Below are 21,536 nucleotides of genomic sequence, written 5' to 3' on the forward strand. Positions count from 1 at the left end.
AAATGCAAACAAACAGAGGAAGAAATTTAAGTTATTTATCTTTTCTGCTAATTTCCAAACAACAGAACGTGACGTCCAGCACAGCATCACTCCCTAGACCTGCAACCGAGGGGAATGCTAGTGGATAGACATGCCAACAGCGAGAAAAGACTGTGCTCACTCCAGTGCTGGCCGCTTCTGGCTGTCCAGTGCTTCTCGGGGCGCGCTCCCTCTTTCTCTTCCCACGCCCGCCTAGTCCCAGCGCCGGAGGGAGGCGGCGCTCGGGCGACCCTCCCCACCCCATCCCGGGGCTCCGGCGTAATCCCGGCCCAGCTTGGAAAGGAAGCGGGCGTGGCAAGTAAAGGCAGGGCTGGGCCACGGTGGGCAGGGCACAAGGGCGGGGCTATAGCCTAACTGCGCCGCCGAGGCTGCTGCTGGGTTTGGAAAGGAAGCGGGAGCGGTAGGGAGAGGAGGGGTCGGGCTGAGCTGTGGGCGGGGAAAAGGGCGGGGCCATGGATGGACCACGTGCCTTCTTAGGTGGAGTCCGGGGCTGGGCAGGGGGAGGCGGGGCCAAGCCGAGGTGGGTGGAGAAAGAGGGCGTGTCCATGGCCTAGCTGCGCCGCTGAGGCTGCTGCCGGGCTTGGAAAGGAAGCGGGATTGGCAGGGAGAGGCGGGATCAGGCTGAGGTGGGCGGGGAGTCGGGGGCGGAGCCATGAGTGGGCCTCGTGCCGGCTTAGGTGGAGCCCGGGGCGCGCGGGGAGAGGCGGGACCGAGCAGAGGTGGGTGTGGCGGGGGGGCGGGGCCATGATGGGGCGGGGTTCGCCCGCTTCCTAGGGCCCAGCCCAGCCACTCGATCTGCCCGCCGGCTCCGGAGCGGCTCTGCCTTCCCGAGCGCGGGACGCGGCGCCCTGGGGGAGGAGGGCGAAGCGACGCGGCGATGGCTCCGCGGGCACTCGCGGGGTCCGCCGTCCTAGCCGCTGCTGTCTTCGTGGGAGGCGCCGTGAGTTCGCCGCTGGTGGCTCCGGGTGAGTGTCCGGTCGGAGCCGGGGCGCCGGGTGCTGAGCCCGGTCCCGGGAGCGCGGAAGGAAGCGAGGGGTCGGGATTGCAGCCCCGCGGCGTCCCAAGGAGCCTGCTTTCTGGCACAGCCGCGGGATCCTGGCGCTGAACAACTGGCTGTCCCGCGGCGGTCCGGGCAGGGCGCGGTGCGTGGCAACGGCTCCCGTCCCTCCCCTCCCGCGGGCCCCGCTCCCGCCTTCCCTCCCTGGGGCCTCCTCCGAGGATCTGTGTCCCCCAGCCCTGGGCTGTGCGGGGTGTAGGGACCAGGCCTTCCTCGGGGGCGCTTCCTCCACGGCCGCGCGCCTGGGAACCCCGCGGACCCCTTTCCCGCCGCCCTTGTCCTCAAAGGCGCCGCGAGCGGAAGATCGTGACACAGAGCACCGGGTTCGCCGTCGGCGCCTCCTTCTCCCTTTTAAATACCTCAGAATATCCTAAAACCTAGAGGACTTTGAATCTCTTTCCACGTTTCCGTTTATTTGGGTGGTTGATGGATTCTTGTAACAGGTCAAGGAGTCCACATTTCTTCCCATATATCCTGTATAAATCAGGCTCGGAAAAAGGGAAGGCGCCTTGGTAAACTACATTTTTTTCTTCATTGTGTTGATTCCTGTCGTCACGAAAGGAACCTTGTGTGGTCAGGGCAGGAAGCCACCAACAGAGATGCTAAGGTGTCACCAGCAATGAAGCAGTTTTTAATTGAAATCAATCTTAAGAGGAGGTGTAAGTTTTATGGAAGTCCTATGTCACATCCTTGCTTTTATAATTACAGACACTAGGGATTCCTTACCACCGCTTCCCCTCTTAATTGCCACCTAACAGCTGCAGTTAAAAAAAAAAAAAAAATACTTACTTGGCCATTTGGGGTTACTACAGCTGGGAGTCTGACGTCAGCAAGCTCTTCCAAGCTTGGTTTCAGGGGTGGCTCCTCCTCAGGTCCAAATAATAAGCAACTGGAAGCCTTTCAACAGTGACTGTCTCCTCCATAAACATCCATAAACTCTTCCTCCTGAGAACATTTCAGTCGCTTACAACTTTTACACTGACTTAGCAGTTTGGCCTTCACTTTTTCATAGAAACCAGAGCAGGTTGGAAGGGAAGGAGATGGATAGTATTGTCTCCTGAGTCTTTTTAGCAGGCCCGTATTTCCGTTAGCCATCTACCTGGGGAAATGGCAGCTAGTGACATGTTGTACTGGATGGAACAATTGTTTTTCTTTTTCTTATTTTGATACAGGGTCTCATTCTGTCACCCAGACTGGAGTGCAGTGGCATGATCTCGGCTCACTGCAACCTCCAGCTCTCTGGTTCAAGTGATTCTCCTGCCTCAGCCTTCGGAGCAGCTGGGATTACAGGCATGTGCCACCATCCCCGGCTAATTTTTGTATTTTTAGTAGAGATGGGGTTTTGCCATATTGGCCAGGCTGGTCTCAAACTCCCGACCTCAAGTGATCCTCCTGCCTCGGCCTCCCAAAGTGCTGGTATTACAGGCATGAGCCACCATGCCCTGCTGGTTCATTTTGATTTTCATCCTGCGTTTGATTGCTGGGACACATAGATGCATAATCAGGTTCCACTTGGATGTGAGGTTGGAGACATTCCTTAGAGGGTTAGAGTCAGTTGCAACAGAATCTGAGGAAGAGTTTAATCTGGGAGTAAAATTATTAAAAATTCAGCACATGATGCATGTAATTAGCCATCATCAGTAGGAGAAATCCATCCCTAGAGTGGGTGTGTGTTTGGTTTGACCTCTGAGCAACACCCAGGTCTCAGGACTAGAATGTGACTGATGAAAGCTCTCATCTAATTGCATGACAGCCTTTTTTTTTTTTTCTTTTTGATGAAAGTTAATGCGGAAGAAGAAACAGGTATCTAAAAAGGAAAAGATACAGAGCACAAATTTGCAAGTATCTTGAGGTGTGTGTAAAGAGAAGATGCTCTGACCAGCCAACGTCTGATCCCCTTGGAACCAAAGATGGTGTTAATGTTCTCACGTTGAGCATAGGGAAGTAGAGGGAAAGGAATGGGAAATACTGTTGAGTGCCTGCTGTGTGCCAGGCTTTGGGTTGAGTACTTTATATGCATTTTTATTTATTTATTTATTTTTCTTTTTGAGACAGAGTCTTGCTCTGTCGCCCAGGCTGGAGTGCAGTGGCGCGATCTTACTGCAAGCTCCGCCTCCCGGGTTCACGCCATTCTCCTGCCTCAGCCTCCCGAGTAGCTGGGACTACAGGCGCCCGCCACCACGCCCGGCTAATTTTTTGTATTTTTAGTAGAGACGGGGTTTCACCATGTTAGCCAGGATGGTCTCGATCTTCTGACCTCGTGATCTGCCCGCCTTGGCCTCCCAAAGTGCTGGGATTACAGCCGTGAGCCACCACGCCCGGCTGCATTTTTATTTATTTATTTATTTTTATTTTTATTTTTATTATATTTTGAGACAGAGTCTTGCTCTGCCTCCCAGGCTGAGGTGCAGTGGTGCCATCTCGGCTCACTACAACTTCCATCTCCCGGGCTCAAGCAATTCTCCTGCCTCAGCCTCCCGAGTAGCTGAGATTATAGGCTCCCACCAGCATGCCTGGCTAATTTTTGTATTTTTTAGTAGAATCGGGGTTTCCCCATGTTGGCTATGCTGGTTTGTAACTCCTGACCTCAAGTGATCCGCCCTCCTCGACCTCCCAAAGTGCAGGGATTACAGGTGTGAGCCACCACCCCCAGCCTTCATATGCATTTTTAAACTCATTGCTCATAACCCTATGAAATACTTATTTCCAGTAAGGCAACTGAGGCAAGAGAGGTTAAACAACTGGCTGAACATCACATAGGTACTGTGCCAGTCAGCATTCAGAGAAGCAGAACCACTAGGAGGTGTCTGTGTATGTGTGTACCTTTATATGTATCTTTATCTGGGATAACCCAGCCTGCTTGATTCCAAAGTTCATTCCCTTTCCACTGTACCCCACTGCTCTGCAGAGAAAAAATAGAATATGAGTCAACCTCTGCAATCTCGCTGAGATTCTAAGATAGTTTAGAACATCATAAAATTGTAAGCATGTGGTTATCAGAAGTTGTTAAGTAGAGAAAAGAAGGGCAGATAGCTTCACGGTGGGTAGTGACAATGCCTTTTTCACTTCCTTCCTAGTAGAAGAATCTCATTAAACTTGTCTCTTAGCAGCAGCATTCGAAACTATATACCACAAGCACCCAAAGGGATGATTTTCCACATCTTGGCTTATTTATGTTCTTAAGTTCTCTGGTTACTCAACCTTTAGGTTTATTAGTTTCTCTCTCAGACAGTGGGCATAGCCCTCGAGTAAGGAGTGGGTGGAAGAGGTCCTGGGGCTGGTGAGATGAGAAATGCATTGTCCTTGGGCTGCGGGCTTCCCTCCAGCATTCTGACTCCCTTTTAGATGCTAAAGATAAGCTTTATTAAATTCTGGGTTCTGTCTTAGCCAGGTAGCTGCGAAGCTGTACATCCACATAATATATAGTGTTTGGAAAGTTTTGAAAAAGCACGCCTTGGAACTTGGGAGTCCATGTCTACATTTAATTTAAAAAGGAAATGAAAAATGTGAGAAGTCTCTGTCAATTCCCTGCCCCTCCCCCAAAAAGGAAATGAAATGAATCTATTTGGAAGTTTGAAGAGTTGAATTTGAATGTGAGAGACCAAAGCCCCAAGTGAACAAACAACAGATTTTATTGTTTCTTTAAAAATGATTCTTTGGCCCTAATGTTGAAGTTTAGTGACTTATTAAAGCAATAGAGAAATGATTTAAAGCTGACAAGAATAAATTAAATTGTCACTGGTATAAACTATTAGGTTGAGTGGTTCCTAATAATTTAGGACACTTCAGTGGTTGTAAAGATTTGGTTGCTGCTGAAAACAGGTATGTTAATAATTCTGGTGTGGTTTATAAAAACTAAAATCAGAATTTGGTGTTAGTACACTGTAGACGCTTTACTCTTCTAGGAAAAAGGAATTCAATTTTTATTATTACCTGGTTTGTGGCAGGCGGTAGTCTAAGTACCTAGGTCATTTCATTCTTACAATGAATTTCCTGTCAGTTATATACGTAATTTTATTCCTGTGTTTGTAGATGAAGAAATTGAGCCTCAGAGAAGTTGAAAAAGTTACTCATGGGCTGGGCGCGGTGGCTCACGCTTGTAATCCCAGCACTTTGGGAGGCCGAGGTGGGTGGATCATGAGGTCAGGAGATCGAGACCACGGTGAAACCCCGTCTCTACTAAAAATACAAAAAATTAGCCGGGCATGGTGGCGGGCGCCTGTAGTCCCAGCTACTCGGAGAGGCTGAGGCAGGAGAATGGCGTGAACCCGGGAGGCGGAGCGTGCAGTGAGTCGAGATCGCGCCACTGCACTCCAGCCTGGGCAACAGAATGAGACTCCGTCTCAAAAAAAAAAAAGAGAGAAAAAGAAAAAGTCACTCATGTGTAAGCTGGATTTTGTCACGGAGTCCATTGAGTCAGATCTGTTTGATTTTGAAGTCCATGCTTATTATTACTAAACTGTTTTTTTGAGTAAGAAAATTCTTTTTTATTCTGACATATTTATAAAGAATCAGTAAGTAACAAGGTCATGGGGTGCTATGGTGGAAAGAGCACCAAGCCTTAAGTCAGGGCCTTGGACTTGAAGTCAAAAATCAGAAGGAGGCCGGGTGCAGTGGCTCACGCCTATAATCCCAGCACTTTGGGAGGCCAAGTTGGGCGGATCACGAGGTCAGGAGTTCAAGACCAGCCTGGCCAATATGGTGAAACCCCGTCTCTACTAGAAATACAAAAATTAGTTGAGTGTGGTGGCACATGCCTGTAGTCCCAGCTGCTGGGGAGGCTGAGGCAGGAGAATCACTCGAACCTGGGAGGCGGAGGTTGCAGTGAGCTGAGATCGTGCCACTGCACTCCAGCCTGGGTGACAGAGCGAGACTCCATCTCAAAAAAAAAAAAAAAAAAAAAAAAAAAAAAAAATCAGATGGAGACCCTGATGCCTGCAGCATATGGTTCTGCCCACCTCCATTTCCTTACCTGTAAAATGGGCATTGTGCCAACACCTGTCTATCTGTCCTACTGGCTGCTCTGTCTTACTGAGCTCTTGTCTCTGAAAGTTCTGGGTAAATGGCAAAGTGGCATGTATCTTTTATCCTGTGTATCTTTAAAAAATATAGTATTTTTTCTCCAGAGTGCGCTAATATTAGGCTTGATTTATATTATGTCATTTAAACTGTCAAATAAATGTGGACCACATATATTAAACAGTTTTTATTCTGGAGGTGGTGATAGCTTTGCAATGATAGGGATTTTTAAAAAGCCCAGAGTGACCCCTCAGATTAGAGTTTGCTACTGTTGCATGGGAGTTAAGTAGCCAAGCCATCTTTTCCCATTTCCCTTTAGCTAAAATACAGTGCACTAGGTATTTTTGGAAAATTTCCCCAAAGATTTAAAGTTTGTGGGAGGAAGGAGCGAGAATCACCCTTGATTCCATTACTCCAAGGCACTAGCCATTGTTAGCATATTTCATTCTGGTCTTCTCTGATTGCATTTTTTTTTTTTTTTCTTTTTTGAGATAGGGTGTTGCTCTGTCACCCAGGCTGGAGTGCAGTGGTGCGATCTCAGCTAACTGCAAGCTCCGCCTCCCGGGTTCATGCCATTCTCCTGCCTCAGCCTCCCAAGTAGCTGGGACTACAAGCGCCCACCACCATGCTCGGCTAATTTTGTTTTTGTATTTTTAGTAGAGACCGTGTTTCACTGTGTTAGCCAGGATGGTCTCGATCTTCTGACCTCATGATCCGCCCGCCTCGGCCTCCCAAAGTGCTGGGATTACAGACATGAGCCTGTAATTGCATTTTTAACTCGGATAGGTTCTTTAATTGCATTTTTAACTCGGATAGGTTCATAATGCAATATAACTTTGTGTCATGACTTTTTCAGTTTGTTACACAGAAATGTTTCTCTATTTCCGTACACACCCAAAAAAGGGCTGCCTACTGCTCCACTATATTGATTCACTGTATTTTACTTTACTATGTAACTATTCGGGAGATTTCAGTTGATAATTATTTTTAAGTGAGTTTTAAAACTCATTTCAGTGAATGCCTCTGTGCCTGAAATTTTGCCTAAATATCAGAGGACTTCCACAGAAAATGGGTTCCTGAAAAGGCACTTTGAGGGTCAAAGATGTTCACATTTTTGAGACAATTGATGACATCAGTGTTGATCTGAAGGTCATCCCAGGTTACATTCTCACAGCAATAGCCAAAAAGACTCAATTTCATATTCTTGTTATTTTCTCTGAAAAACATATTCGCTAATTTGTTAGGCAAAAATTGGTACCTTGATTGTTTTAATTTGTACGTGGATGGTAACTATCAGGTTGATTTTGTTTTCTTCTAGTTTTTGAGCCATTTGCAAGTGTGTAATCCTTTATGGACAATTGTGAAACGTAAAAAGCTCCGAAAACAAGTTTTTCTTGTAGGCTTTTGATACCCTCTGTAGGTCGTAAAACTTAACTTGAACTAATGTGAGGTTTTTAATTTTTTTTTTGAGATGGAGTCTCTGTCTCCCAGGCTGGAGTACAGTGGTGCGATCTTGGCTCACTGCAAGCTCCGCCTCCCGGGTTCAAGAGATTCACCTGCCTCAGCCTCCCAAGTAGCTGGGATTATAGGCATGCACCACCACGCCTGGCTAATTTTTGTATTTTTAGTAGAGGTGGGGTTTCACCATGTTGGCCAGGCTGATCTGGAACTCTTGACCTCATGTGATCCACCCACCTCGGCCTCCCAAAGTGCTGGGATTATAGGGATGCACCACCACACCCAGCCTAATGTGAGGTTCTATGGTATATATTATTCTGTCTTGACTATTTGCATGTTCTGCTGAATAATATTAATGAATTTGATTTGAGTGTTACAGGTTGTACGCTAAATGCATTGCATTGCCTTCCTAAAATCACAAGGTTTAAACTTTGAAGCACATCTGACCTCCAGGTTTTCAGATAAGGGATTATGGTCCTGCATTTTTGCTTCTGTGACTCATCTGTTTGGAGGCAAATACAAAGCTGCTCAAAGTAGCAAAATTTCCATTGGAGAAAATGAGTCCGCAAATGAGTGACGCTTCAGAAAAAGTACAACTTTGGTACTCTAGTGTGAAATCTAAGAAAATAAGGGTACCCCCAAAAAACCAAGATTTTGTTTACTCCAAGTGACTTTATGAATGGGTGCCAATTAGAATGGAAACTTGTTGGCTAGATGGAGAGTTTGGGCCAAATTTCTCCTCTGCTTTCTTCTGCCAGTTACTAACACAGTTCTCTTTGTAAGAGAAACTGAATCTACCCAAGGGACTTTCTGGAGGATGGATGGGTAGAGGGGCCGGACATCTGACCTTGAGCATCCTTTTGCCAAACCTGTTGAACTCAGAGGACCTGGTTTCCTTTTTTTTTTTTTTTCTTTTTTGAGACAGAGTCTCGCTCTATCACCCAGGCTGGAGTGCAGTGGCGCAGTCTCGGCTCACTGCAAGCCCCGCCTCCCGGGTTCATGCCACTCTCCTGCCTCAGCCTCTCCGAGTAGCTGGGACTACAGGCGCCTGCCACCACGCCCGGCTAATTTTTTTTTTTTTTTTTTGGTATTTTTAGTAGAGACGGGGTTTCACTGTGGTCTCGATCTCCTGACCTCGTGATCCGCCCGCCTCGGCCTCCCTAAGTGCTGGGATTACAAGCGTGAGCCACCGTGCCCGGCCAGCAGGACCTGGTTTTCCATTCTCACTTGCAATACCCCAAGGCCCCTGGCTTCTTCTCTTTACTCAATAGCACCGTCCGAGGATCTCGAACAGAGAGAACCCCCCAGCCAGGTATCTCCCATTTCCCGTGCCCGCTGCCAGCCCTACCTGATCCCCCTCTCCCATTTTGTTTGTGCACTCTTGTGGATAACTGCATTCCAGCCACTAATAAAAGTGCCTGTTGTACAGAGAAGAAAAAAATCTTTAAATTACTTTCCTTATCTGTATTATAGAGAGAATATGGCTGAGCTGTCTCACGGCATTGTTGTGTCAGTTACGTAAGATAAAACTAGTGAGTGCTTGGCACACAGTAAGTGATCAAAAAGTGTATTATTATTGCCTAGCCTAAACCAAATACTAACCTATCACAGCTAAAGATTGAGACAAAGTTCCTAACCACTCCAGAATTTTCCTTTTTGGGCCTCTGCCATTACTTGAGGGGTTTCCTGTCACCTGTTGTTCCTGAGCCCTGGGTGCTGGTGCTGGTTGTGTAAAGGGCAGAGGGGTCTTTGAGGAGGGGATGTTGGGCAGTGCCCAAAGGAGTAGGGTCCAATGGGCTTGGCAGAGTTCTCTTGGGAGGCAGGGGATTTGTGGGGCAGAGCCATTAGCCACCAAAACTAAGCAAAGAAGGAAGGAAAACATTACCTTTATAAGGTGATATAGTCTGTATATTTGTCCCTGCCCAAATTTCATGTTGAATGGTAATCCCCAGTTTTAGAGGTGGGGCCTGGTGGAAGGTGATTGGATCATGGGGTTAGATTTCTCATGAATGATTTAGCATCATGAGAAGTGCTGTCCGCACGATAGTGAGTGAGTTCACAAGAGATCTGTTTGTTTAAAAGTGTGTGGTACCTCCCCCCGACTCTCTCTTGCTCCTGCTTTCACCATGTGATGTGCCTGCTCCTCCGTTGCCTTCTGCCATGATTGGAAGCTTCTGAGGCCTCCTCAGAAGCAGATGCCACTGTGCTTCCTATACAGCCTGCAGAACTGTGAGCCAATTAAACCTCTGTTTTAAAAAATAAATTACTCAGTCTCAGGTATTTCTTTTTTGGGGGGACAAGGTCTTGTTCTGTTGCTCAGGCTGCTGGAGTGCAATGGTGTGATCTCAGCTCACTGCAGCCTCTGCCTCCCGGGTTCAAGTGATTCTCCGCCTCAGCCTCCCGAGTAGCTGGGATTACAGGCGCCTGCCACCATGCCTGGCTAATTTTTGTATTTTTAAGTAGAAACTGGGTTTCACCATGTTGGCCAGGCTGGTCTGGAACTCCTGACCTCACGTGATCTACCCGCCTTGGGCTCCCATAGTGTTGGGATTACAGGCGTAAGCCACCATGTCCAGCCTCAGGTATTTCTTTATAGCAGTGCAAGAATGGCCTAATAACGTAAGGGTAGAACATGACATTTTCTTTTGGAAGAACTTTGGAAGATTCACCAATTGGTTTATTCTTAGATAGCTGATCTATAGGTGTAGTCACAAAATTGTGACAGTTTTTCTTTAGTATTTGATGTAATTGTCACACTGACATGCTTTGTGATTATCCAGGGTCCGACTGCTTCTTGTTCATCTTCTCGTGGCTCTTTGATGAGTGTTTCAATGAAGGAGACTCTTAGGAGGAGGAAGCAGAGTCCTGTAGTATTAGGGCTGGAAGGGACCTTGACTGTGTCCTGCAAGCTTTTATTTAGCAGATGAGGAAACTGTGTTGGCACAGCCAGGACTTAAGTGAGTGTCTTTGCTCATTCTGGGACTCTTCTCTTTCTGTTAGGCTGTCTATGGAAGTGGATCCAGCCTTGCTGCCTATGGCAGGTTTCCTTGATCTACATATGCCCTTGATCCTCATGCTCAAGGGCCTGGTTTCTCAGCTCCTTGGATGTAGGAGGAGGAGGACTAGGAAGAACTTTGGCTAACTGACTCATGGGAGTAATTGTGTTATTCTTAGTCATATTTTAGATTCAGAAGGGACTTTGATGGTCATCTTGTAATTAACAGCCTCTCTTTGCAGCTAGGGAAACTAGCCCAAAAAGGTTCAGTGTCCTGTGGGAGTCAGGAATGGCTGTAGCCCATAGCAGATGAGGAGACCTTTAGGTTTGGTGAGGGAGGGACTATGTGTATGTCTTGTTCGCCATTGTAGGCTCGTATCCAAGCACAGGGCCTGGAGTAGAGTAAATATTTAAATATTTGAATGAAGGAAGGAAGCCAGAGTTAGAATTCAGGTGTTAGGACTCTTGGTCCAAAGCTTTTTCTTTATAATAAAGTGAAGAGTTACTGTTTTCAATCTTCACCCACAAATCTTAGATGTAAGCCTCCCCACAGCCCTTCCCCTGCACTGGTGAGAGGCTGTTTTGTCTGCCAGCCTCTATGGGCCATATTATTCCAAAGGCAGAAAAATCTGGTCATGGAGGAAAAATGAATGATAATAACAAACAAGCAATACTTACCAAGAACGATAATAACAAACAATCAATACTACCTTATCAGGTGATATGGTGTGACATTGGTAGCATTTTCAGTGCAAAGATTTTCGAAACCCAAATCTCTTCATAAAACTCTTCTCAAGGACAAACTAAACTCAGTTGTGTTTCTACAACCAGTACTTCAAATGTATCTATTAATTGTATATGTATCTTATTCCTGATTTTATAATACTTTATACTATTCAAAACCAATTGTTTCATGGCTTCTTTGATTTACTTATTTATCCAACAGATATTAATGAAGTAGCTTACAGTGTGCAAGGCACCGAGAATGAAGTGATGTGAACAAAATAGACTCAGTACCTGCCTTTATGGAGCTAGTAGGTTATCAGGAAGACAATTAAACAAGCAAAACGACATACCCTGAGTACCTTGTCAAGGAAAGTATGACACAGGGCCAAAATACCTAACCTAGGGCTGAGGTTGGGACATGCATGGACAAACTAGACTCCAGTGCAGGTTGGGCATGTTCTCTGGAGGAAATGAAAGTGAAATTTACAGCTGCAAAAACTGCAGGAGTTGGTCAGGTGGAAAGAACTTGTGGTCACCGAAGAGAGGAGGTAAGATCAAGCAAAGCAACAGCAGTGGTTCCCAAACTTGAGTGTTCAGAAGCCCAGCTGGAAGGCTGGTTAAAACAGATCTCTGAGCCCCACCCGAGAATGCTTAGTCCATAGGACTGGGATGGGTCTGGAGACTTGCTTTTCAACTCTCATGTTTCCAGGTGATGCTGGCTAAGTATCAACTGTGAGCAGGGCAGTGAAAGAGATAAAAGTAGGTGGAATCCCCTCCGCTCTTCTTGGGGCTGTATGTATCCTGTCCTCTGCACATTCTTCAAGCTGAGATCAAGGATAGCATTTCCAAGAAACATTTCCTAGGTATTCTCACTGCCTTTATTGCCTCCTGTGAATATATTGTCCACAAGTCTATGGATACATGTTGCATCTTTTCCATGTTATTTGGCCCTCAGTTACATGCAATTGTTTCCACCATGTTTGTTTTGTCTAGGTAGAGCTTCTTGAGGCAGCTGAGCATATGAAATGGGTACAAAATATTTGATTGCCTGATCAAATTTAATTCTTGCAACCGCTATGAGGAGCAGGTTGCATGTTGTTCTCTGTTCTGTGGAGATGTGGAAACTGAGACTTACAGGGAATAACCAAGATGAAGAGAAGGGGAATTTCTTGTTCAAGTCAGAGGAGGGGAAGTCAACGTGAGGTGTATGTTCATTGTTCTCAAATGCGCTTTGCATTATGTGAAATTGCAGGTATTCTGTGCCTAGCACCACTAGTAGAAGGAAAGTTTTATATTTAATTTGTTTCTGAGCTTTTTGATTATAGGTTCATCTTCTTAAAGAGAATACAAAGGCATCTTATAAATTGAATGTAGATTTTGTTTTTAGCAGGAAATGATTATCTTAGGAATTCTACAGAAATTGTCCCCTTGCTTTTAGAGTAAATATTTGGAGGGGGTAATTCAATTTACATGTCATTAGGCTTAGAAATGATTTTTATAAAATTTTGGCGTGAGGGAGATAGGACATACCAATTTCAATTTCCTGAAAAGACACACATTAGACAATTATGCCATTACCAATCTTTGAGTGGCTAGATGGATTTCGCTGAGTGGTTGAAGACTTACAGAGAGCCTGTGCATAGCACGTTCACAAGACAGGTAGGGTTCAAAACTAACCAAAAAGAATTCCTTTCGATACCAGTAAGCTGCCAAGCCTTCCTTCCCCATGCGTGGATGTAAACATAATCTGGTTTTCTCAGATTCCTGTAAGAGGTGGAAGTTTGAAGAATTCATTGGGCTTTTGTATCACAGTACAACTTGAGAACACTAATTTTCAAATGTTCTAACAGTTCTTCATAGCTGGAAGTCCCCAACACAATCATGTGAATCATCCACTTTATAAAAAACAGCAGCCTGGAATTTCCTGGCATTGGTGAAGTGGCAGATGGCTAATGAGCAGGCATTCCTTCATTTTTCTTTGCAAGTTTGTTCTATATGCTCGTATGGCCTGAATGCTTTTACTGCTTCCTCAGTTCTTTCCATCCTCCCTCTAAAGGCAAAACACAGAACAACCACCAAAAGAAAAAGGGAAGCATTGGACATTGTTTAAAGCTATGTCATAGAGCCAAGAAGCTGGGTTTTGAAGGTGAAACTCATTTCACAGTCCTGAATGTCAACTCAGCCCTTTTTAATAGTCATTGCAGGTAAAACTTGTAGATTATTCTTTACAGTGTGCAGTTAATTTAAAAATGAGGTTTCTCTTATTTGAGATATCGTTAGGTGCTGTGTAGGTATGTAAAATGAATAACAAACTTCTTTTTTGTTCTCCACAAACTTGTGATTGAGAAGGGGGAGATAAGCTATGAATACAAATCACTATAGTATAGTAGAGAATGTGTTTGGTGTAATCAGAGAACTACAGACAAAGTGCTGTGTGGGATCAAAGGGAGGGAGACTTTCCTTCTGATAAGGGCGATGGAAAAGACTTCATTCATAGCCTGAAACTTGGCATTTTCGGTGGACCTTAAAAGGGAGTGTATGGAATGGTGTGCTGAGCAAAGCAAACAGCCTGTGTGCAAAGACATGGAGATAGGAATAGAGAAGTTAGTGCAGACTGGGTGTGGCAGAGACTCCTCAGTGGAAGTCACGTGAGATGAGGCTGCAGAGGGGAGACTGAGGCTAGGCGACAGAGCTCCAGAAACTGCACTTTACTGTGTAGTTGTGGAGGATAGGGGACAACAAGAGGCCCCCAGACATTGCCGTGTGATAGAAGAGCCCCAGAAGCTGAGCTGAAAGGGGACAGGGCCCTGTGCTGTCAGCAGGGCAGTTGAGACTGCCATTCCCATTTCCTTTTCTGCAAAAGTGTAGGTGGTAGGGAGGCAGAGGGTGAGCCGTCAAACAAATAATACAGTCCTTTGTAAGTAACACAAATAGGATCTATGCAGCAGAATAGATTTAATGCAATCCATATGACATGCAGATAGAAACAATTTTTCAAAGTTTAAGGAGTGCTGAGAAATGAGAATCATGAAGTCAGTGCTAAGTATATAGTTCTGGCCTAGCGTGGTGGCTCACACCTGTAATCTCAGCACTTTGGGATGCTGAGGCAGGAGGATTGCTTGAGGCCAGGAGTTCAGGACCAGCCCGAAAACTATAGCAAGACCCTGTCTCTACAAAAATAGAACAAAAATTAGCTGGGCATGGTGGCATGTGCCTTTCATCCTAGCAACTCAGGAGGTTGAGGCAGGAGGATCGCTTAAGCCCAGAGGTTCAAGGCTGCAGTGAGCTGTGATAGTGCCACTGCACTCCAGCCTGGGCTACATAGTGAGACCCTGTCTCAAAAAGAAAAAAAAAGAAAAAAAAGTATATAGTCTTGATGGCTTGGTGGTGTGAAAGCCAAGGAGTGTTCATTAATGGTTAAAGCTCGCTAATTACGTATTTTTCTTAAGTTAGAGTAAATACCTTGAAATTATACAAATCAGCTTGTCTATTGAATTCTTGATTACAGGCGTGAGCCACCACACATGGTCCAGACTATTGAATTCTCAACCATTAAATATTTATGTTTTGGAAGTATGTTGGTGTATTTTCATTTTTTGGCCCTACTGTGGGTCTTGTCCTTACTTACTTCTCTTTCCCAGTATGGAGGACTGTCAGTGTTAAGGCAGTCTCTAAATAAACCATGCATATCAGCACTGGGATGATTTGTAAATCCTGCTTGGCTAAGGGCTCCATCTCTGTCACTTCTGGTGAGTTTTCTCAGTCCCTTAATTTCTTATGATGTGATGAAATAGATTTGGGGGAAGGAAAACTAACCAGCTTCAAAGCAATTCAGTATACATCCAATGCCTGCATATTATGGAAACAGTAGTTACACAAACTAAATAGATCTGGTGGATCTTAGTTCCTGGGTGGGTGGGAGGGATAGGGATGGAGAAGACTTGAAGGAGGGAAAGAGAATTCTTTTGCATGAACCATATGGTAGTTGATCTGTTGCCGCCACAAACTTGTGATTGAGAAGGTTGATCTTTTCCACACTGGTTCAGTGCTGCATCTTGATACATTAGTGAGTAAAGACTCTTGACTTTGAGTCAATGTGGTGTAATAAAAATGATATATTTGATCTTGTCCCTGATTCCTGGGACTCCTAAAAATAACCCTTGGGATTTCTTGAGTGATAGGAACATTTTTTGTTATTCATAATGAGCTCCTTTAGACCATACCTGAGTTTGTGCTCATGTGATCCTTGGACTCTTGGTGGGCCCCCAGGTAGCTTCGGGATGGGGGCTAGTTGCCGGAGGAACCAACCATGTGATTACAGGGTTGGAACTTTTAGCTGCAATCCCTGATCTCTGGGAAGGGAAAGGGGCTGGAGATTGGGTTCACTCAACAATAGCCAATGATTTTGTCAGTCAAACCTGTATAATAAAAACTTGGTTAAAACTGCAGCAAGGAGGCTAGGAGCTTCTGGGTTGGTGACATATGGATGTGTTGGGAGGATGGCGTGCCTGGAGGGGGCTTGGAAGTTCTGTTTTCGTGCCTGTTCCCCAACTACCTTGCCCTATGAATCTCTACCATTTGGCTGTATCTGAGTTGTATGCTTCGTAATAAAACCGTAATCATAAGTGTAGGGATTTTCTGAATTCTGTGAGTCATTGTTCGCCAAAAGAGTCCCGATCTAGACCCCAGAAGAGGGTTCTTCGACCTCGTGCAAGGAAGACTTCCAGGCAAGTCCATAGAGTAAAGTGAAATGAAGGTTATTGGAAAGTAAAGGAATAAAGAATGGCTATTCCACAGGCAGAGCAGCCCCGAGGGCTGCTGATTGGCTATTTTTAGGGTTATTTCTTGATTATATGCTGAACAAGGGGTGGATTATTCATGAGTTTTCCAGGAAAAGGGCGAGCAATTCTCAGAACTGAGGCTTCCTACTTTTTTTTAGACCATATACGTAACTTCCCAACATTGCCATGGCATCTGTAAACTGTCATGGTGCCGGTGGGAGTGTTTCTTAGCATGCCAATGTATTATAATTAGCATATAATGAGCAGTGAGGATAACCAGAGGTCACTTTCATTGACATCTTGATTTTGGTGGGCTTTCACTGGCTTCTTTACCGCACCCTTTTATCAGCAAGGTCTTTGTGACTTGTATCTTATGCTGATCTCCTATCTCGTCCTGTGACTTAGAATGCCTAACCTCCTGGAATGCAACTCAGTAGGTCTCGGCCTCATTTTACCCAGCCCTTATTCAAGATGGAGTCACTCTGGTTCGAATGCCTCTGATAATTCTAGCAAAATACCAAACTTATTGAGGGGGGTCATGGAAAGCCCCCAATTTGTAGTCCCTAGGCAGAAGTGCAGTTAGCCTGGGGACCCCATTTGCGGCTGGCATCTGAAGTGGGGTCAGTCTTGTGGGACTGAGCATTTAACCTGTGGAGTCTGCACTAAATGCCAGTTGGTATCAGAATTTAATTGAACTGTGGGACACCCAGTTGGTGTTGGAGAACTGGGTTTTGGAAAAATGGAACAGACAAGTCTTTCCTATTGGGAAAAACCAACTCATAATATGAAAACATTGGGGCTGGAATAATCTCTCTGAAATTGCATAGTTTACTATTTAGAAGATAAAGGCTCAAAAGTGTTTTTAAAAGATTTAGTGGGGCGGGCAGGCACGGTGGCCTCATGCCTATTATCCCAGCACTTTGGGAGGTCGAGGCGGGCAGATCACGAGTTCAGGAGCTCGAGACCATCTTGGCCAACATGGTGAAACCTTGTCTCTACTAAAAAAATACAAAAAATTAGCTGGGCATGGTGGCACGTGCCTGTAGACCCAGCTACTTGGGAGGCTGAGGCAGGAGAATCACTTGAACCTGGGAGGCAGAGGTTGCAGTGAGCAGAGATCACACCACTGCACTCCAGCCTGGGCCACAGAGTGAAACTCCATCTCAAAAACAAACAAATAAAAAAGAATTAGTGGGAAAGAAAAAAAATTATCAGGCTGTTCCTTACTGTTTATGTGTTTACATTGTGTTTTATAGTGTAATAAAGTAGAAGTTATACTACTGTATGGTTTTCTTTGACTCTTGTTTCCTATGGTTTTCACCAAAAATTTCATAGCACTGTCTCTGCCTCCAACCAATGGAAACATCTAAAATGTCAATATGATGGATTGTAGGTTTAGTAGTCTCTTTACTAAGGGATTTCCAGTATCCTGGTTTACCGCTGTCTACACTATTAATATTACTCTAACACTACAGTAACAATTTCACATGGTTGAACCTTATAGTAATGATGGCTCCTTATTGACTGTTACATACAGTTTAAAAAAAACCTATCGATTATGATCAGGACATTTTAGAAACTACAAAAAGTAGAAAAAGAGAAAAAAATGCCCCAGAGTTCCAGCAAGAAAACATAAATGTTAACTGTACATGGGAGGTATTTTTTTAACAAGTTTCTTTTTTTCTATGCACACCTCCTCCTTTTTTTCAAAAACATTTTGTGATTGTACTGTGAATAATTAAAATAAAAGAAAATGTGGGGAATGCTAAGACACAAAACACTAAAAAGAAAAAAAGATTTAGAATCTTACCACTTTGATAACATTTTGATGTCTTTTTTTCTTATAAAAACTGGGACCATTTAAGCTCTAAATACTGCTTTGTATGTGTTTTTATTTTTTTCACTTAACATTTTTCATTCACAATTGAGATCATTTTGGACAAAGTGGGTGATGACAAATCTGATCCCTTCATACAAAGTGTTTCTATTGTTTTAAGAGTCAAAAGGAAGTTTAGGATTTCTGAGAAGTAACCAACTGTTTCATCAGTGTTATATGTAGATCAGGGTAGCATTTTAATTTTGTATCTTAGAAATGGCAGCAGAATTACTTTTTAACAATTAGCACTTGATTAAATAAAAGATAAATTGACTTGGAAAGAATGTAACTTTTAAATGTACCTTCTCTTCCTAATAACTGATTCACTAGGAAATGCCATTCTGTCATTGTAGATTTATTGTTGTGTTAGATGGATAATGATTATCTGTAGGTTTTCTACCTTCTCTAACTCTACTACGTGAACACTGTAGTATCTAGAATAGAGATGTGCTATGGAGAATCCCATTCGATGGACTTTTACTGAATGTTGAAACTGTGAGCTGTCACATTTCAGCAGTAATGGAGCAGAGTGTGGAGTTGTGGAGCCAGACTGCCTGGATTAAAGTCACCTTTGATACTTGTTACCTGTGTGACCTGGCATAGGTTACTTAACCTCTCTGTTCTGTAGTTTTACATCTTTAAATGGGGCTGGAAATAATAGAACCTACCCCATAGAGTTATTGTAAGGATTACATGAGTTAATATCTGAAAAATGCTTGAAATAGTAACTGTACACATTATGCATCAATATGTGACTATTATTAATAGTATTTTTTTCTATGTGTCTCACTGGTTGCTACTGGTTTTCAGAGTTCTTGTTTGGGTTTCATGCTAGTGACATTCATTTCTCCTCCTTAACATTGACTTCCCTATGTCTAGGGTTTTCCTGATTACTTCTGTTTAATCTTTCCTTCGTTTGCCTTTTCTGAAGTGACCTTTATTTTGTCTCCTACTCACTCCTTTACTTTGGCCTTTCCCTAACAGCAGTAGCGGGGACTTCACACCAGGGGACTTCAGCCGGGACAGATCTTTGGAGCTCCACATTTACTCACCTTCCTTTTCCAGTTCCTATGTTCTCAGAAGCCGGCCCACGTGCCTGTCTTGGAGGAACATTGCCCGACCTAACCTGTGACTAATTGGAAAGCCCTCCGTTTAGGACTTTTGTAGTTCTCTGTTTAGTCATTATCTGCTTCCTCTACCTGGAAGGAAGAGAATCACTGGCTTGCATGCGGAGATGTGGGTGCCTGACTGGCCTTGTGGTGCCAACTGAGCAGTGCTGTGTGGTCACTGCTCACTCACCCCCAGGGCTTATCTTTTCTGCACCCCACATTTAACACTGCCCCTTCCAGTCCAGCTCATGTGATTCCTTGTCCTTTTCTGGATGTTTGATTTTATATCCCCAGCTGAGCTGTGAGCTTGGTGAGGATAGCAACTGCTTTGCTCTTATTATCACAGATAATAATAATCACAGCAATAATGGCTAGCATTTATTGAGTACTTAACTTGGATAAACCCTAGTAATCTCATATAAGGCTTAGAAACTATTATTATTTTATGGATGAGGAAACTGAGGCACAGAGATGCTAACTGACCTTGCCTGGGGCCTCACAGCTAGGAAACAAGTCGAACACAGTGCAGCCAAGAAAAAAGCCAGTTTCTGCTTTTGCTTCCATGCTTCCTAGGGAGTAATCTTGCTTCAGAGTTGGCCCTGCCTGCAACAGACCTTGGTTCAAATGTTGGCCCAGCTATCTCCCAGATGAGTGACTTCAGCTTCAACACTTTGTTCTTGATCATCTCCATTTCTAAGATGGGTTTAATATTAACACCTATCTCAGAGTTGTAGAGATAAGAAATGATAACGTAAGTAAAAATTCCAGTAAAGGTTAGTTGGTAGTAAAGTAGTTGAGCATCCTAGAGGCCCTGGATGTGGAAATCATAAACCCCCAACACTCCACAGGGGCATCTGTTACCATCTCTCTTTCTCCCTCTGCCTGGTCAGGCGCTGGGCCAGTCTTCTTTCTGACGCCGTTGCTACCCTCCAGCCGGCTCGGCACCACCCATTTTTTCCCCAGGTGATTAGTTTATGTCCTATTCTGCAGGGTAGAAATGACTCGGCTGGACTTCCAACCCTGACAGGTGCCAGTTGTGCCTAGAAACCAGGGATCTAGCTCCCCAAGGATTGGTTTCCTGCACCAGCTCTCTGTAAGCTCCAGGGAATTCACTGATTTCCTAAAGGAGCACCCCTTTGACCCCATTTCTTCCGTTGCTGCTGGAGACAGGCTGAGATGGCGTGTTTCCTCCTATTTGATGGTTTTTTTCTGGCCCTTGCTACTTAGCCTTCCTCCCATAGTTTAAATAATTTCTAACCTAGTTCTTGGTTGGCTTCTTGCAAGGAATGTATATGAACAGTTCTGTTAGGACTCGCAGCCATGTGGAAATTGGGCAGTAGCCTTTGGTGAGGTTGTGTAAGCTCGGATTTAGCGTCCCCTTATGGATCTGGCAGTTGGGGATGAATTGGAGTCCTGGGAAAATCTGGTTGAGAGCTAGTTCCCCAAGCTGGGTTTAGGAATGTGCTGCTATTTATAGCCTTTCTTTTGAATCTTTGCAAAATGGAAACTTCTGTTGATTTTGATGAACCCAGGAGCATGCTGGTATATTTACATCCTTCAGAAAGGACTTATCCAACAAGGGTGTGAAGCTGTGGGGTGTATCAGTTGTCCAGCTCTGAAAAGAATCTACTTATTTATGTTTGTAAAAACCGTTGGTATTTGGCAAATGGGGTGTAAGTACACTGGACATTCTGTTCTACCAAATAGGATCTTAACAAAACTGCTTATAAAGTTACAGTGAACTTGGGGACTTGATTGATTACCCAGGAGCCCTTCTGCAATGAGAGAATTTGCTTTCACATATCCGCTGCGGCAGATGTTTCAGGCACTCCTACTGTGTTGCAGGAACTGTGTTAGGGATTAGAGGTACAAACCTTCACTTCCCCACCTCCACTTAGGGAAAGAGGTGTTTGACTTCAGTCAGGGTTTTCCGGCGAGTTCTGTGTCCTATTGGGATTCCTGCCTTTGACCGTGGTATGTCTGAGTGGTGCGCTGTTGTAGTGAGATGGGTGGGGAAAATGTCCTCCTAAGCTTCGGTTCTTTTGCTTGGCTTATTTCTCTGCCTCGACCCAGTGATATCATGTAGGCAACTGATATATTTACAGAATGATGATATTACTTAACTTCTTGAGATTAGAGATTTCAAATAAAAGAATGAATGTGAAAGTACATTGAAAAGTGTGTTATTTGGGTGGGAACTTTTATATCTTGTACTGTGTGTCCCTATTTCATGTGTATGAATGAAAATTTTCTTTATTCCTCTCCTTTTTAAATATTTTTTCTGAAAGATTTTTAGATGCCATGTAATTAACATTGCTGGTACAAATTATGTTTGTGGCAACCATTGAATAATAGTTTTTGAGCAATAATGTGAACACATGCATCTGTGAATAAGGTGCTTTTCAATAGCTGGAAAAAGGTCTTTTACTTTTACCTTTATGATAGGTATAGAGGGAGATGAAGTAGTTATACATGA

General features: G+C 44.4%; 1 protein-coding gene across 1 annotated transcript in view; it reads left to right on the top strand.

Annotated features, from left to right (window-relative positions):
* The first annotated feature begins 827 nt into the window (after nt 1-827).
* The window catches only part of RELL1 (RELT like 1), a 76,392-nt gene continuing 55,683 nt past the window's right edge, over nt 828-21,536 (top strand). The window contains exon 1 of the mRNA XM_032135529.2: nt 828-1,004. Coding sequence (XP_031991420.1) covers nt 917-1,004 — 88 coding nt within the window. The 5' untranslated portion in view covers nt 828-916. The remainder of the gene's footprint in view (nt 1,005-21,536) is intronic.

This window comes from Hylobates moloch, unplaced genomic scaffold (assembly GCF_009828535.3).
Source record: "Hylobates moloch isolate HMO894 unplaced genomic scaffold, HMol_V3 SCAFFOLD_17, whole genome shotgun sequence".
Classification (NCBI taxonomy): Eukaryota; Metazoa; Chordata; class Mammalia; order Primates; family Hylobatidae; genus Hylobates; species Hylobates moloch.